Source organism: Myodes glareolus, chromosome 6, assembly GCF_982192425.1.
Source record: "Myodes glareolus chromosome 6, mMyoGla1.1, whole genome shotgun sequence".
Taxonomy (NCBI): domain Eukaryota; kingdom Metazoa; phylum Chordata; class Mammalia; order Rodentia; family Cricetidae; genus Myodes; species Myodes glareolus.
Window position 1 is genome coordinate 26,065,292 of NC_142031.1, and position 13,110 is coordinate 26,078,401.

A 13,110-nucleotide genomic window follows, 5' to 3' on the forward strand; every position below is an offset into this window, starting at 1 on the left:
ATGCCCAGCAAAATCCCAGCAAAATTCTTCACAGACCTCAAAAGAGCCATACTCAGCTTCATATGGAAAAGCAAAAAAAAAAACAAAAAACAAAAAACAAAACAAAACAAAACAAAAAAACAAACCCTGGATAGCCAAAACAATCCTGTACAATAAAAGAACCTCTGGAGGCATCACAATCCCTGACTTCAAACTCTAATACAGAGCTACAGTACCGAAAACAGCTTGGTATTGGCATAAAAATAGACAGGAGGACCAATGGAACCAAACTGAAGACCCAGATATTAATCCACACCCTTTCAAACACCTGATTTTTGACAAAGAAACAAAAAAATATGAAATGGAAAAAAGAAAGCATATTTAACAAGTGGTGCTGGTATAACTGAATATCAACATGTAGAAGAATGAAAATAGACCTGTATCTATCACCATGCACAAAACTCAAGTCCAAATGGATCAAAGACCTCAACATAAAGCCAGCCACACTGAACCTCACAGAAGAGAAAGTAGGACGTACATTTGAACGCATTGGCACAGGAGACCACTTCCTAAATATAACCCCAATAGCACAGACGTTGAGAGAAACAATAAATGGGACCTCCTGAAACTGAAAGGCTTCTATAAAGCAAAGAACATGGTCAACAAGACAAAACGACAGCCTACAGAATGGGAAAAGATCTTCACCAACCCCACATCAAACAGAGGTCTGATCTCCAAAACATACAAAGAACTCAAGAAACTGGTCATCAAAAGAACAAATAATCCAATTAAAAATAATGGAGTACAGACCTAAACAGAGAACTCTCAACAGAGGAATCTAAAATGGCTGAAAGACACTACAAATCAAAACAACTCTGAGATTCCATCTTACACCTGTAAGAATGGCCAAGATCAAAAACACTGACGACAACTTATGTTGGAGAGGTTGTGGGCTAAAGAGAACACTCTTGCATTGTTGGTGGACCAGAGCCAAGAACACAAAACAAAGAATTTAAAAAGGATTTGAAAAGCATCATGAAAGCACATTCTAATTCAGGGTTTTCAGTTAGGAATGGATCACCTGAAATCATTTACATGCCCCCACAGCCCCTCCCAATTCTGCTTTGTCAAGTCTAAGACTTTCATTTTTGCTTGTTAATTTGCAACAGATCATTCTGATAGAAAGACTAAAGAGAAGCCGGGCGGTGGTGGGAAGCCTTTAATCCCAGCACTTGGGAGGCAGAGGCAGGTGGATCTCTGTGAGTTCGAGGCCAGCCTGGTCTACAAGAGCTAGTTCCAGAACAGGCTCCAAAGCCACAGAAAAACCGTCTTGAAAAACAAAAACAAAAACAAAAAAAAAAAACAACAACAACAAAAGAAAGAAAGAAAGAAAGAAAGAAAGAAAGAAAGAAAATGAAGTCTAAAGAGGATTATAGGCCATTCCTTTAACACAATGGCAAAATTCTATGTGGAACAGAAATTCTAATTAGTCTAATTTCTACAACAATTCTCAAGTTGACATTCTCTAGTGTTCCTTAAACACTAGTCTAAGGAAATTTGAAACAAACAAATCTCATAATGAAGTGCTGGAGAGATGGTTCAGTGGGTACAGTATTTGTTGTGTAAGCAAGAACCTGAATTCAATCCCTACCACCTACGTAAAAAAGCCAGATGCACTGGCGTGCACCTATAATGCCAGGGCTAGGGCACTGGAAACAAGAGGATCTCTGGGATTTGCTGGCAAGTCAGCCTTGTGAAATCAAAGAGCTCCAGGTTCAGTGAAAGATGCTGCCTCAAAAAAGAAAAAGAAAAAAAAGATGAAGAGCAATTGAGAAAGATACTTAATGTTGACCTCTGGCCTCTGCATGTGCACATATGTGATTATATATGCGTACATGTACACACACACAGTCATGGAATACATAGCTAAGAAGTCTTGTTCAATTTACCAAATACTTCCTAATTTTATTAATTTAGTCATTTCCTTTATTTTTATCTATTAGTTTATTATTGTTATGTGAATGTAACTCATCCAAAATTCAGGTGCTGACTTACCATGACAATAGTAAGAGCATCACCTTGAGGAGGTGATGAGGCCTGGGAGTTCTTCTTTCAAGTGGGATTAAGGGCTTTCAAAGGGGTTCCACATAGCATCTGGCTCTCTCACCCTTCTGTCTTCTACCTTGTGAGAACAGCAGAGAGGATAAAAGGTGCCATCCTGCAAGCAGGACAGCCTCACCAGAAATGCAAACCTGTCACACTGCTTTGATCCTAACATCCAGAGCTATAAGCAATAAAACTCATGTTCTTTATGAATAGTCAGTCAAACTTTTTTATTATTTTATTATAACTGCACAACCAGACTCATATACCTGTTTGTATGTTTAAGATAAGGTCTCTCTCTCTATATAGCCTTGGCTATTCTGGAACTAAGAACAGGCTAGCTTGGAACTCATAGAGATCTACCTGTCTCTGCCTACAGAGGGCTGATAATTAAAGGTGTGTACCACAACAGCTAGCTATTTATTTCATTTTTAACCTAATGCCTATTAACAGACCATAGACTTTCATAAACAATGCCCTAAAGATAGATGTTCTATGACATTATCCTACTGAATATGTACAAAAATCACAATAGGCTCCATAACACTTAAAAGCATTTCCGAAGGCAGAACAGATTTACCAATATTTAATGACAAGATTGTACCCAGATCCATCTTCAGATTTTCCCTAGTTGAAGGCAGTAAATCATCTTTTCAAAAAAATATCAAATAGGGGTCAGCAGAGGGACTCTGATTTCTCCAGCTTAGCTCCAAAAAGAAATATACCATTGTTAAAACAATGTCTTTTTTAACAAAGACTAATAAAAAATTGAGGCAATTATTACACATAAAAAATGTTACTTTTCTTACCAAGTCTCTAACGTCAACTGACAACAAAAGCAGAACTGTCAGAAATGAAGTGACAGAAGTCTTTATATATCTCTGCTAAGGGTCTTTCTTCCCCACTCTAGAAGTCTGAATACAGTTCTGCACAGGATTACAGGATTTCCCCTGTAATCACCTCTCCAAGAAAACTGGACTCAAATTATTTGTATTAGGAATAGTCTACTTGTAACCTTGAAGATTTTCTGAGATGAGCTTCTAGCATGCATTTGTGCACCCACCTCCTGGCCCTCAAGAAATGGTTTTTGCTGCTATCTGTCATTTCTAGAATGTACTGGTATTCCAAGTCTCTCTTCTCAAGGATGTCTGTGCCTTTCAGGGTAAGAATCTGATCACTTAGCATTTTGGAACACTGATGACTCCCTGCTCCAATCTGTTTCTGACAGTTTCAGTTACTTAAAGCTGACTTTTACAAAAAGGTTTATGTGTTTTTGTTTGCTATTTAGCACTCAATGATTAGTGTCATGGTCTTCTCCTCATAAGCTGAAGGCCAGACAAAAAAGCTACCACAGTGGAATCATCTGAAGTCAAAGAATTCTATACTACCAAGACCAACCAAATGACCATTGTGTTTGATACAATTTTGAGAAGAAAAATACAAAGAATTGTCATAACTAAGAGGGAAGAAGAGAACCTAACCATGTTTTAATGAGACAGAAACAAAGGAGATACACACACACCAAAGCTTCCTGGGAAGAGCCATATTTCAAGTGGGACAAACTTTCAAAGTTAACTATTCGGTGGAATTTTGTTCAGGAGGCCAAGGTCAGGACAGAATTGCTCTCTGGGAAGGAGGAGAGTGCTTCCCTGTACGGTAGCATAGTGAAGACAAATCAGTCAGGAATAGGGAAGTTTTATAGAGGGAAAAGCTTTAGTAGTGGAATGAACTGTACACCTCAAGACCTTAGGAAAAACTGCTCAGGAGCCTTGGACTAAGTATGTAAGCTGTAAGAATAGAACTAAAGTCATGAAGAAAGCATTTAAGCCAAGTTCCCCTAGACCGGCAGTTCTCAACCTGCGGGTCTTGATCTCTTTGGGTCACATATCAAATATTTACATTATAGCTGGGTGGTGGCGGCGGCACATGCCTTTAATCGCAGCACTCGGGAGGCAGAGGCAAGAGAATTTCTGTGAGTTCGAGGCCAGCCTGGTCTACAAAGTGAGTTCCAGGACAGTCAGGACTGTTACACAGAAAAACCCTGTGTCAAAAACATATTTTTTTTAATATTTACATTACATTTCATAACAGTAACAAAATTAAAGTTATGAAGTAGCAATGAAATAATTTTATGGTTGGGGGGGTCACCACAACATGAAGAACTGTGTAATAAAGGGTCGCTGTAAACATTAGGAAAGTTGAGACCACTGCACTAGACCTTTTAGAATAAGAAAAGTCCCAGGGGATAGAACAATAATGAAGTTACAGCTCTTCCAAGTACTTGATGGCTATTCTTTCATAGGCTCTTCAATCTGGCCTGAGGTATTAGTTCACCATGGAAGTGCCAGAACCTGACTTAAGCTTAGATTTTTCTTAGTGTCCTACTATGAAGCTATACTGATGTTTGTTTTACTTTTCTTTTTAAATTCTAAAATAGAGTCTCACTATGTCAACATTGACTGGCCTGGACCATACAATGCAGACCAGGCTGGCCTTGAACAAGACCTGCCTTTGCCTCCCAAGTACAAGAATTAAAAGCATGCACCACCATACCTGGCTTGTTTTGTTTTTTGAGACACCATACCTGGCTTGTTTTGTTTTTTGGACAGGATCTTGTTAAGTTGTCCAGGTTGGCCGAAAACTTGTCATGCTCCTGCCTCAGCCTCCTGGGCATCTGGAATTAATTGCATGTTATCACCTCACCTGATAAACCCATGCTCTTAATTACTACACATTTAATTTCAGAAAAGCTATGAAAACCAACTAATTTTTTTCAAATAGTGCAAATGGCCAGTGAATAGGAGCTGAAGAAAAAAAATGCTATTTGGTATGAGAATTGAGGTAGTCAGAAGGAACACCATTACCTATCAGTATGTTTAAACTACAATACCCAATACCCCTTAACATTCAAAGCTGTAGTCAATCTGGTGATTGCTAATACTTTCAGACTACCTATAATCTCTTTTTTAAAACATTTTTAATAATTTGTTTATTCTTATTTTATGTACATTGGTGTTTTGTTTGCAAGTATGTCTGTATGAAGATATTATATCCCCTAGAACTGAAATTACAGACAGTTGTGAGCGCCATGTGGGTGCTGAGAATTAAACCCAGGTTCTCTGGAAGAGCAGCCAGTGCTCCTAACTGTGAGTCACCTTCCCAGCCCCCACCTATAATCTCTTATAGGCAACTTTAACATCCCAAAAGCTTTAAAAAATTTAAGCCACCCCCCATGTATTTCATGTCAGAACTTAGCTGGTAGTAAAACTTGACCTCACCTGGTATGAGGTCTTCATTTACTCACCTGGCACAAACACTCTTGTTTGCTTAGAAGTATGAACATGTCTAACAGTGATGCCCTAGAGCTTCAGAGTATTATATACCACAAAGAGCACATCTTTCTAGACTGAGTCTCATCTGGCCTTACAGACTTTAGAGCCTCTACAGATTCACCTTCCAAAGGATCTCATTTCTGAGAGTTGTTACATTTCTGAGGTACTCTACAGTCTTCAGGAACTCATAAACCAGAAACATTTTGAAATATTTTTAGCAAAACAGGATTACAATTTTTTTAAATTGCAAAATATAAAAATCTTATTGATGTCATTTTATAATAGCGCTGAAAAATGTAGGGAAGGCTTAATTTAATGCAAAAGACAATTTGATAAACCATTTGAATTTAGTTTTATGAAAAACACAATAGGTCCTCATTTTTCTTATTCTACAGGTTGGTGAAAATTCACAAGAGACTAGCACCATCTGACCCAAGATTTAGCATCAAGATGTTAATATAAAATTTCTTTAGGTCACTAGGTTGAAGAGATGGCTCTGTCAGCAAAGATCCCTGGGGACTCACCACCAGCTAGTCTAATGGAATCAGTGAGTCCATATATAGTGAGTGTGACTTTTCTCAAAATGTAAAGTGCATGACTGAAATTCAGGCTAGCATGATCTCCATAGAGAGACCATGTAAACAATAAGCAAACAAGTAAATAAAGTGAGAGTGAGGAAGACATTCAACACTGACCTCTGGTCTACAAACACATACAGGCACACTTAACACAATTATTGAAGTTTCTAAAAATGTAGTCTCTGAGGCTCCACCTTACGGGATTACAACTCAGATACTTTGCAGACAGCCCCGGAAATCTATACTGATTTTTAGAAAATGCCTGGGTTTTTTTTTTGTTGTTGTTTTGTTTTTTTTGTTTGTTTTTTTTTTTTTTTTCCTGATGTGCTGCTAGACTTCAGAATAGTGGCTAGCCTAGAATCTAATTCTCCCTTCCCTTTCCTCACCCAAACTTCTCTCTGGGTGAGAGAACAGAATGAGCGTGTGCTCTCTCAGGGAAGCACCAGGTCATTGTGCACAGCAGTTACTTCTCCAAACAGTCCGTGCTGACCTCCGTGCTGACCTAGCTGTTCAATCTGAAAAGGGAGACTGACGGAAGAAAAGTAGACATTAGAGACTGACAAGCCAGAAAAACTCACTGAAGCAAAACTCCTCTATACAGAGGTCCCTTCTCACCCAAACATCCTGCGTGTGATGCCTCAGTTCAGAAAGCACCATCTTCTCTGGCAAACAATAAAAATCTAAAAATTATCTGTTGCTGGGTGTGCTGGCACATACCTGCAATACCCTAGCACAGATTGTTTACACAGAGTTCCCAGGGAGCCTGGGCTACAAAAGACCATCTCAAAACAAATAAGCCACAAACAAAAACTTAAACATGTATACAGTTATGTATCTAAATATAACACACTTCAGTAGTGTGCATGCGTGTGCACTCACACACGTTCCTGAATCAATGTCTCCAGTTTTCAGGTTCCTTGTCAGGCCTATGACTTTGGCTTCATTTTTCACTTTTTCTTTTCAAAAATATTCATTTATTTATTTTTATATGTTCATGTTATGTCTTTATGTATGTCTGTGTACAATGTGTAAGGCTGTTGCTAATAGAGAATAGAAGATGGCATTGGATACCCTGAAACTGGAGTTACTGATATTTGTGAGACACAGTGTGGGGGCTAGGAATTGAACCCAGGTCCTCTGAAACACACCCAGTGTTCTTAACCACTGAGCCATCTCTTCAGTTCCATTTTTAGTTTCAAAGGGATTTCAGGATTTACTGTTACCACTCAGTGCAATAACAAACCACTTAAAAAAATACAGAAAGTGGGCTCTACCACTGAACTGCACTCAGACCTCGATCTTATTTCTGGAATGTTTTCTAGATAGACAAAACCTTGAATCAGCATTTCAAGGAGACTAGAAGATACAGGAGGAACAGATATGAAAAGATGATTATGTTTCCTGAGTATGCCTGGTAGATTGAAAAAAAAATCGCAATAAAAATAAAAAGTAAACAATAAAAAATTACTCAAGAAAAAAAACCCCTGCAAATGGCTCGGCCAGAGGGCATGGCACAAATGAATTAACCATAACTGCTGGAACTTACAACAGATACAAGTTTTAGGGGGAGAAAACTGTCTGGCTGGGGCTCACGTATCTATGACAATTTACTAACACAGGTATTAAATTCTGCAGTCTGTAACAGTAACATTGTTTAGTCACTACCTAGGACTCTCCTACACATCACACACTATCTAAGTGCTGAAAATATAATGAAACACACCCTCATAGCGCTCACAGACCAGCAAAGAGGCAGACAGATGAACAACTGATTTACCATGTAAAGTGAAGTAAAACAAAAATAAAATGCAATCTAAATTAAATTAAAGGCACAATTAGTAATATGCAGATTGCTGAGAAGTGCTCTTTGAGCACACAGAGGCACAATATGGACAAGCAGTTAAGAATAGGTTCTATTTTACTTGAATTGGTATTTTCAGTTAAAATTTTAAAGTACAGAAACAGTACATACTGTTGTAAAAATTGGAAAGCACGAAAAATTAGGATAGACAAAATAATGGGAGCTTACAGAGCACTACATAGAGCCACCTTCCTCAGATAGTAATTATTTTATACTTGCTATGTGTATACATACAGTTGTATGCACTTTAAAAATAGAAATAGTTAATCTTTGGTGTTGTTCAGTCATTTTGATGAGATATATAAACATCCCTTAAGTGCAAACAAGCTTTGTCCAAAGAAGTCTTGCTTCATGTTTCTGTATATAATAAGAATTAGGAATGTGGCTAACTTTTAGCCGAGTAAACATGTAACCAGTTGGGGATCTAATCTGAACTACTTCAGAGACTTCAATCAAGGGTGTATGAGCATGAACTGGGCGTGCAGCTGTTTGTAATAGTACAATGTTCCCCACCAAAAGGAAATGGCTATGTAAACTGTGGTATTCTGTGAAGTAGCAGAGAAGAAAGATGGTCGATGTGCTGAAGAAAAGATTGGGAGAAGTGGCTAAGTGTGAGGGGGGAATTAACACCCTTTTGGGGGAAGCCTGTAATCCCACTGCCCCCACCTCCCTTTCAGGAGGAGTTGAGAAGTCCCCAGATCAGATACCTGTGTAACAGTTGCCATGTATCAGGTTCTCAACCAAGCATCAAAGGCAGTAGGATGGAACTGTGGAACCTGCTATCACAGAGCTCACAATGTATTAAAAAAGAAAGTCATATGAACAAGTAGTTCTACCACAATACAACTAGATGCAGCACCAGGAGGAAGATATAGTGAATATTTGACACATGTCAACCATTTTGCTAGATGCTTTATCTAACAGTATCTAATATGTAAAACAGTGTTTAAAAGAGAAGCCCACAAAGTCCTAGGACCCTCAGTTATCCTCTGAAGAAAAGTAACTGTATCCAGAACCTATTCAAATATACTTGTTTGTGAGACAGAGAATACATGAAACCAACCCCTTTTCTTCTACGAGGGACCAGACCAGGACTTAGCACCTCAGCTAAAGATGATATACAGGTAAAACTAGGAGATCAGGAACCAAGAACCTGGCTTAACTCAAAATTCTGCCCAATAGGGCTCTTCTGTTTTAGAAAGTGAAAGATCAAGTAGTCTTTGGAAAACAAAAATGTTAGGGGACAAAGCATGAGAAAGTGGGTATCCAGGACTAAAATTGTATCTTAAATATTGCCAAGTTGCTGCTCTATATCAGTGATTCTCAACCTGTGGGTCACAGCCTCTTTGGAGGTCAAACGACTCTTTCATAGAGGTCACATATTGGATATCCTGCATATCAGATATTTCATTACAATTCATAACAGTAGCAATGTTTCAATTTTGAGGTAACAACAAAAATAATTTTATGGTTAGGAGTCACAACAACACAAAAAACTGTGTTTAGGGTCACAGTGTTAGGAAAGTTGAGAACCACCTATATATAGTTTTGAAAGCACTATGGTCTAGACAATATGGATGCTGAAATGATCTCCCATTCTCTTTTACACTCGTCCTCCATCACCAAAGGTAACGTGTGCATGCTCTCCCTTGAAATGTAAAAGTGTCTACACATCATCAATCTTGAAATTAGGACACAGGTTCAAAAGTCCAAGTTGTACCACAGCTGGACACTTAGTAGAGGGCAGATGCAGATTTCAAAGAACAGGTCAGCACTGTATCTCATAAGTAAGACAATGACTTAGTGAAGTACTTGTCTTAGAAACATAGGGACCTGATACTGATCCCCAGAACCCACCTAAAAAAGGCAAGCATGGTGGTGTGAGTTTGCCCGGGTAGTTGGGCAGATCCCTGAACCATGCTGGCCAGTCTACCTAGTCTAGCTGGTGAGTTTCAAGTCAGAGAGAGATTCTACACTTTCTCTCCACACAAAAAAGGTGGCCAGGTCCTAAGAAACGCCTGAGGTCGACCTCTGGTCTTCATACTCACAGGCTCACATACATACCCCCCTCCCCCCGCAAGTTACTGGAGAAAGGCTCAAAAATATGAAAGAGTAGAAGTGGTCTGGAAGTCCTCTTGGGACTAGAGTTGACACTAGTGTCAACTCAGATGAGAACAGTTTCTAATTTCAACCTACACAAGCCTTAGCTGTTTATCTTTCTAACTCAAATACAAGACCCAGAGGGCAGGCCCTTAATCTATAGCTCATTTGCTATCAAGTAGAGTACAGCTTATAGTAAGTGTTTAATAAATATTTGTTGAATAAATGAGTAAGTGTGCAGATTTCCCAATATGCCAAAGGATCACTCTAAATAGATTTGGAGGGAGGGAATACCACGAAATGAGAACTAGGGTTCATTCAAGTACAATTCTATGTGAAAATCTTTTTATTTGCTAAAATTTGCATGTAACCCCTAAACTAATACTAGTGGTGCCTTTGAAGTCATTCACAGTGTGATGATTAATTACCACTGTTATCTTTACTAGATTTAGACTCACCATGGAAATATGAACAGCCTGAATGTGAGCTGCAGCATTCCAAACTAGGTAAGAAAAAACAAGTGAGCTGAGCATTCACCTCTGCTTACTGACTGTGGATGCAATGGGACCAGCTCCTTCCAGCTCCAAGTGGCTATGATAGACTGTACCCCTCAATCTGTAAGCTGGAACAAATTCTTTTTTCTTTAAGGTATTTTTCTTCAGTTTTTGTCACAAAAAGAAAATGACACCATACACATGGATATGTAGATAGCAGCACATGTCTACTGTTCTTTGTGCTTGCCCCAAACTAAGGTAAGTAAGGCAAGACTGGACCTTCTTGGTTTGACACTCACACAGAAATGGCCAAAGAACAGAGGCAGGAGAGGGTAGTTTTGTGCTGTCAACTTTGGCTTTGGGGTTAAACGGACAGAGTTTGAGTTTTAACTCCAGCACCTGTTAGTGGGCAAATCACACCTCTGAAAATCATTTCCTGTTGTGCAAAATACAGGGAACAAAAATCTATCGGCATAAATGGTTTTCAGGATTTACAATTATAATCTACATGGGCCAGGTAGGTTAAGGAAATGCACTTCAGGAGTCTAGAGCAATGGAAGATGAGGTTGGAACACAGAGGAACAGGGCTTCTCCCTTGTCCCGCACCCTGAACTGCAGAACCCTCTGTGCATTTAATCCTTGCTTATAGGTCTCTACTCTACTAAAGTTTATGACCAAGGTTAGATCTCTGGGAACTGGAAGCAAAAGCTACCATTTCAATGTCGAAAAAAGTCAGCACTAAGGACAGATTTATCCAAAGACATGATACCTACATTTGGTTTTCCACTGCAGACACAATATTGTATACCAGTGACCAACTCTGAGACCTGCAGTTTGCCCATGGCTTTGACAACCGCTATAACTGACATGAATTACAACAGTTTTAAGATTCTGTCTTTTCGGAGTGATTCATTAATAAGGCTCTAACATATGGCCCATGAGACAACGTTGTCACCTCTGAGTAGACTGCTTTTAATTCACTTGAACACTTACTTCTTTCTCTGTTAAGACTAAAATCTTACCACAGTGAAATACAGGGAACTATATTGTTATGTGCTACGAGGAAGGTTAAGAAAAACAGTAAAAGCTTTTCAAACTCCAAAACACAGTGCATCCAATGCTAAACTCCCAGCTTACTGTTCTTTTGAGAACCAAAAAAGAAAAAAAAACCCCTCCAGATATTGTCACGAAAATGCCATGAGAACAGTGCAGATTTGTATGTACGTATTCTTATTTTCCCTTCCTCTCTACCCAAGGTACTAGACTCTTATTCCAATACTCAATTTTCTCCAGTTCCCAAAATAAAATCCCCACCGACCATTATTTTTCGACTTCTAAAACTCAGTTAAAATTACGAGTGATGAGCTAATTTCTTCCCAGTAAATGTCTGGCATCATTTTATTTGGGTATGAGACCATGTAAAAAATCATCTAGAAACATATGGCTGGAACTGCTACTGCTGCTACCGGACGCCAAACACTGCCATACTATGAAGGTGAAAACAGATTCTCTGTAAAGCGACCATGCTGAATGAAAGCTGTCTCTGAGCTTCTGTAATTCACTCAGAGGTTGTGTGTGATCATCACACATGTCCTTCATCTTCTGGTCGTCCGGCATGACCAGGCCCTTCCTTACAGAGGAAACTCATGCTTTGGCTAGCTCTGTCAAAGACAATCCCGTTCCATCCACGTAACAGATTTCAAATTGGTTGCGGTTGGGAAGCCTTTTCCCCTGCATTTTCAGCTGTGCTGAGCAAAAGCACTTTGGGGGACAAAGAGTGTAGAAGAGGAGAGTGATCAAACGGTAAAGGGAAGGAGGCAGAAAGAGTTTAAGCAAGACCATTCCGGTTCCGAACCTTGCAGAGCCTGTGTTCAGCGTCGTCATCTGTCTCTCTCGCCTTCACCCTTTCAGGTGCCTACAAGATGCAAAGTGAGAGATGCTAGTTCCCGGGGAAAAAGAGGCTGAAATCCCGAGGTCGAGGGGGACAGTCGCGGAAGGCAACGGAGCGAAGGAGCGGCCAGAGTCTGCGGGCCACAGCAAAGATGGTGAAAGAGGATGAGGTGGGAGACGCTGGCCGGCGAGCACCAGAGCGTCGGACGGCCTGGGCCCGGGCCGCGCCGGGAAAGGGGTTTTGCGCGTTCTCGGACAGCCCGCGAGGAGAGGGAGAGGGGCCTCGCGCGCTCCCGAGAGGCCCAAACACAGCGGGGCTGTGAGTGTCCCCGGGCGGCCCGAGGTCCAGTCCCGACGCCCGAACCCACCTGGCCGCGCAGACAACGCCACCCCGAGGTCCGTACCACAGCACAGCGCCGCCTCCTCAGAGCGCGAGTCGCGGCGCACAAACGCTCGGGGTCCCTCGGCCGCACACACGCGTCTCGCCCCGCCCTCTGGCGCCAGTCATTGGCTGCCGGACACCGCCTCGTTCACCTATTGGACAGCAGAGAATGCCGCTCACTTACCTGGTTTTGATTGGTCTAAATGTGAAACAATGCCCGCCCACCTCTTTCAGAGGTTCCAGCTGGTGATTGGTTTTAATATCTGTCCATTCGCTCCGCCCTCGCTGGAGATCCCCAGCTGTGATTGGTTGGGGAGAGCGCTGGTCACGCCTAGATTTCAGCCCTAGGATAAATCCCCCCCCCCCCCCCCCCCCCCACACACACACACCG

General features: G+C 40.6%; 1 protein-coding gene across 9 annotated transcripts in view; it reads right to left on the reverse strand.

The window, feature by feature from the left end:
• The window catches only part of Paip2b (poly(A) binding protein interacting protein 2B), a 35,082-nt gene extending 22,260 nt beyond the window's left edge, over window positions 1-12,822 (reverse strand). The window contains exons 1-4 of one of the 9 annotated variants that reach the window (XM_085690539.2): window positions 12,706-12,789; window positions 12,303-12,362; window positions 4,667-4,756; window positions 2,035-2,161 (exon numbers count right to left, since the gene is read on the reverse strand). Coding sequence is in view for 4 of the 9 variants with exons in the window: in XM_085690534.2 (XP_085546660.1) it covers window positions 4,636-4,664 (29 nt within the window). In the remaining 5 variants the exon portion in view is untranslated. Of the gene's footprint in view, window positions 1-2,034; window positions 2,162-4,635; window positions 4,757-12,302; window positions 12,363-12,705 lie in introns of all 9 variants that reach the window. The other 8 variants (XM_085690540.2, XM_085690534.2, XM_085690537.2 and 5 more) reach the window with 8 other exon arrangements.
• Between the last annotated feature and the right edge of the window lie 288 nt (window positions 12,823-13,110).